Source organism: Montipora capricornis, chromosome 9 (genome assembly GCF_036669925.1).
Source record: "Montipora capricornis isolate CH-2021 chromosome 9, ASM3666992v2, whole genome shotgun sequence".
Classification (NCBI taxonomy): domain Eukaryota; kingdom Metazoa; phylum Cnidaria; class Anthozoa; order Scleractinia; family Acroporidae; genus Montipora; species Montipora capricornis.
In genome coordinates, this window is record NC_090891.1 from 3,310,803 (window position 1) to 3,315,135 (window position 4,333).

At 39.6% G+C, this 4,333-nt stretch overlaps 1 protein-coding gene across 1 annotated transcript in view; it reads right to left on the reverse strand.

Moving 5' to 3' along the window:
- Positions 1-691: 691 nt before the first annotated feature.
- The window catches only part of LOC138015894 (allatostatin-A receptor-like), an 18,722-nt gene continuing 15,080 nt past the window's right edge, over positions 692-4,333 (reverse strand). Inside the window, exon 2 of the mRNA XM_068863027.1 lies at positions 692-3,019. Within this exon, the coding sequence (XP_068719128.1) occupies positions 2,012-3,001 (990 nt within the window). The 5' untranslated portion in view covers positions 3,002-3,019 and the 3' untranslated portion in view covers positions 692-2,011. The remainder of the gene's footprint in view (positions 3,020-4,333) is intronic.

Sequence of the window (4,333 nt, forward strand, 5' to 3'; positions counted from 1 at the left end):
GCAGGCGTTAATGCTTTCCGGTGACGTGACGAATCAAATGTCATAATTTATTTATTTATCTTTTTTTTTCAAAACACGCGTGGTCGTGCCCTCGCAAATATTGAAAATTCCAAAAGATCAAGTGTCAGACTTGCATGAAATTGATTTCGGAGACCACGGATCGCTATACGATATAGGGAAAAACCAATAAAATGCCAAGGACTTACAAGAATTCAAGTAAGCAGACGGCATAGATTCCGCCATCTTTAACGCACGAACTCTGGCAATTAAATTCAATGGCTCACCAGTCACATGAATAAGTTAGCACGGTAACCAATCAGAGCCTCTACACGGTTGTTTGTTAGTGACGTCATGGGGCAGCATTGACACCTCCTGCTCTCTGTCGCCTATCTCCACGAGTAACTTAAGACAATTAAATATTGTAGCTTTTTTTTTTTGTAATTACTTAGACGTTTTTACATGTAAATTAACGCAGACGTGTCCAGAAGAGCAGTTAATTAGGTCCACGGCTATTTTGATAAACGTCACAAAGTATCCCCTTGCTCTTCTCCCTAACTTCAACATCACTCTAGTCCAGGAATACGGTACCCTGCGAGCAGAGTCTATTTCGATCTTCCTAGATAAGTCGGGAAGAGGAAAGTAGCCTCTGCTCGCCGCCTGCAAATTTTGTGTTGAGCATGCGTTTAAAATTTAAATGTATTCGGTGTCAGTTACGCGTGACCAGTAGCCACAAAACCACAAAACGAAAACAAATAGTCGGGATATTTTCCAGCAACTCTCGCAAACACACGACAATCAAGGAATCATTTCATTGGAAACTCAAGATAGGCCATACTCTTAAAATGCCATTTCATTTTTTTTTCTGAAACATTCATGGGTTTCTGTCAGACTGGTTTCTGTAACCGACACATAGGAAAAACTCATGGGAATTCTAACAGTTAAAATTGCCACGCTGTTGTAAATTTCAAAATATTGATGACGCTTGGCGATTGATCATGCGCAAAAATAAAAAATAAAAAAAGAGGTTTGACAAGTCGAAACTTGACTGACTCATCCAATTCTTTGGATGAGCGGCATGTCAAAGAATGTGGAGGCGGCGAGCAGAGTCTACTTTCCCCTTCCCGACTTATCTAAGAAGATGGAAAGAGACTCTGCTCGCAAGGTAGGAATACGGACAATTAACGTGACAAAGTCTTCCCTAGCTAAAACCCAAGTCCTAAACTAAATATAAATAGCTGCATTTAGCCTCACAAGAAAATAACCTTAAACCTTACACTTACCTTATTGCTAAAACGGGTAGAAAATACTTAGACTGAAGGCGGGTGGCCCTTAATAACAGAAAGACAATGGTTGCCAAGGAAGCTTTTGGTCAAAGAGCTCTACAAAAAGGTTGCATGGATGGTTCTATGAAGTAACTTTTTCAATGGAAATATGACATCACTTCAATCAGAATGCGCGTGCGAAACTAGTCCCAGTCCCCTGCCGTGCTTTTCAGTGAAAAACATGTAAAAACTGTCCGGAAATGAAAGGAAGAAGCCATTTTTTTCACCGAATAAGAACCGTCCCATCATTTTTCGTAGACTGTAGCATGGAATTTCTATTTGGACAACAAATGGAACCAATATTTTCAAAAGTGTATCAAACAAGGGCCTTATGGCGTCATAATGTTTTTGGGAAATTACTTTATTTTCAAACCCATGCTACCGATGTACTGTTGCGTTAAATTTTTTGGAAAAATATAGTTAACTTGCTGGGTTTTTAGGCATTTTCCCTTTTATTCACGTGATTACCAAATATGGTTGTGAGTTGAACCAGACAAAGAAATGTTAAATACAACACGCTTGACAGAAAATGGTAACTGCAGAATTAAATGGTTTCCAGGAATGATTATTTGAAGAGGTCCATAGCAACATTTTGGTAGTTAAGAGCCACCGCCCTTAAAAGAATACTTGCACCTTATCTCCTGCATTTCTGGACAAAAATGTTCCTGGACAGTTCCAATTACGTTTGTTCAGTCCAAAGGAATACCGGGATCCTGGCTTAATTTTGTGGTTTTCGTCGCCCTTTTCTTTTTTCGTGGACGGGTCGTTATGCCTAACATCTGCAAAAACGCCCTTTTCATTTTGGAGCTTAAGCAAATATACAACCACGGATTGATAGCGCTGTTTGCGTTGCCCAACCAGATGACGAGATACAGAACAATGTTTGGTACAGGCGCTGGAACACTGAGTACGGTTACTGCATAGAAAATATTCAGCAACTGCGCGGGGAGCCAGCAAAGACAGAACACAACAACGATTATAACAAGCATGCGAACTACATTTTTCTTGTTAATTGTGTCTCGTTTTTGTTGAACTGCAGTTAGTATTTCAGTAGGAGGTCTTCTAAACCATATTTTATAAGAAGTTATGCCATAAAGGATTGATATTGCAACCAGAGGAAGAAAATAAGTAATCAGGAAAAGATAAAGGAAAACGCCCCGAAAAGTGACACTTGCATCTCCCAAATGCGTCACCACGCACTCAGATTTTTCAGCATGAAAATAATAGATGACTGGCATGATGAACATCAAGCCCATTGAGAGAAGCCATATTAAGGGAGAGATGTATTTGGATTTTCTAAACCAGGCAATACGACTTTCCAAGGGGAAGTTCACCAGGTAGAACCGATCAATGGCCATGACGGTCAGGCTTAAAATTGAGGCCACTATTGTTACTTTGGCAATATATTGAATTGTCCTGCACGTGATATCACCAAATGTGCCATGTATCGCCCAGTTGAACTCATTATTCATTTCATTGACGTTGACAGGCATCATTAACACCGTGACCAGTAGATCAGCAACCGCCATATTCACAAACATGAAGCTCGTCAGTGATTGCGTTCCGGGTTCCTTCCACACGATGTAGATGAGGAAAGAGTTTCCCAGGAGCGACATAAGCATCGTCATAGCGTATAATACTGTTACTATGGCAACTCCAGTGTTACTTGATTCGGACATGATCAGTTTGATTTATACCTGTAAAATGTTATTAAATTGATCAGTTTTTGCTAGTTATCTCTTTAATAGCATAGTGTCTTGGATCCTATTCCTGTTCTGATGTTTCCTAAAGGGGCCAAAAATGTTTTCCCAGAGTTTAAGAAATCAGGTGAAGTAGTTCTTCTTTCCCATACTTCGTCAGGCACTGCCTGATTTCTTTAGGGAAATAAAGCACTTTAAGGTGATTCCTTAGTACTGCACTGCGCATCCTGTACTGCGTAAATGGGGAGTAAATATTTATAAATTGGTCCAATTTGCAACATTGTAAATATGGCGTAAGTCGATCATACACACTAAAACAGTTCTCAAAACATGTGATAGAAGTTGTGAATGACCCATAACTCTTTGCGAATAAGCGCGCTTTCCGAGAACATGGCCAATTTTGTTGTTTCGATCTACGATAATCGAGATAGATAGGTGCGGTGGTGTTTTACTCCTAAACGAGCACAGTGACCTGTATTTTTTATTGCATTATATTGGTGTAAAAATTTATATAATATATATCTAAATCTTGAGTATAGTATATCCTTGTGGTAGAGTGCTTGATGCTTTTAGCAGAGCGTAGTATAACTGAAAGTTGAACTAATCAATAAGTCAAAGTCTGTCTGGTGATCGCTTAAGCGTGATGTCTTATTGATTAGTTCAACCTTGAGATATATAGCTCTTTGGCATTACAAAGCTTATAAGCTTTTGCTTTCATGTCCAAATTGAGCACTCTACCAGGATGAGTCATTGCCGCTAGAAAATGCGCATGCTCACTAGCTCGCCAGTTTCAGCACTCTGGCATGGCTTAGATGTATCACATGTGTGGGATATTTGGGGTGGATTTTTAAGCTTAACCACTATCCTAGACGTCAGCACTACATTGATGAGGCCTTCAAGACTGAGACAGCACTGTCTGCAGTTAGTTATATACAAATATATATATTTTTAACGGAAATCCAACGATGTAGTCGCAAGCTAGTAGGATCCGAAGGATACACAACGCTTTCAAATGTTAAGTGGTGAGTGTACAAATAGCGACAGCAAACTACTAACTGATCCCTTTTGAATGAAAAACATGTTATACCGTGAGTGGGAATCGAGCCCGCGTCCCCCTGGTTACTAGTCGGGTGTGCTAGCCACTGGACCATCACAACAAGAGGGCAAGAGGGTCATCAGTGAAGTTACTGGTTAGCCACGGGGCTTTTTTTCTTCTTTATTTTTTTTTTTTTAACAGGGTTTTATTAAATAACAATTATATTCTCTCTTTTTGGACATTTGTTTGTTTGTTTTGCTCTAAAATGCCAGCGA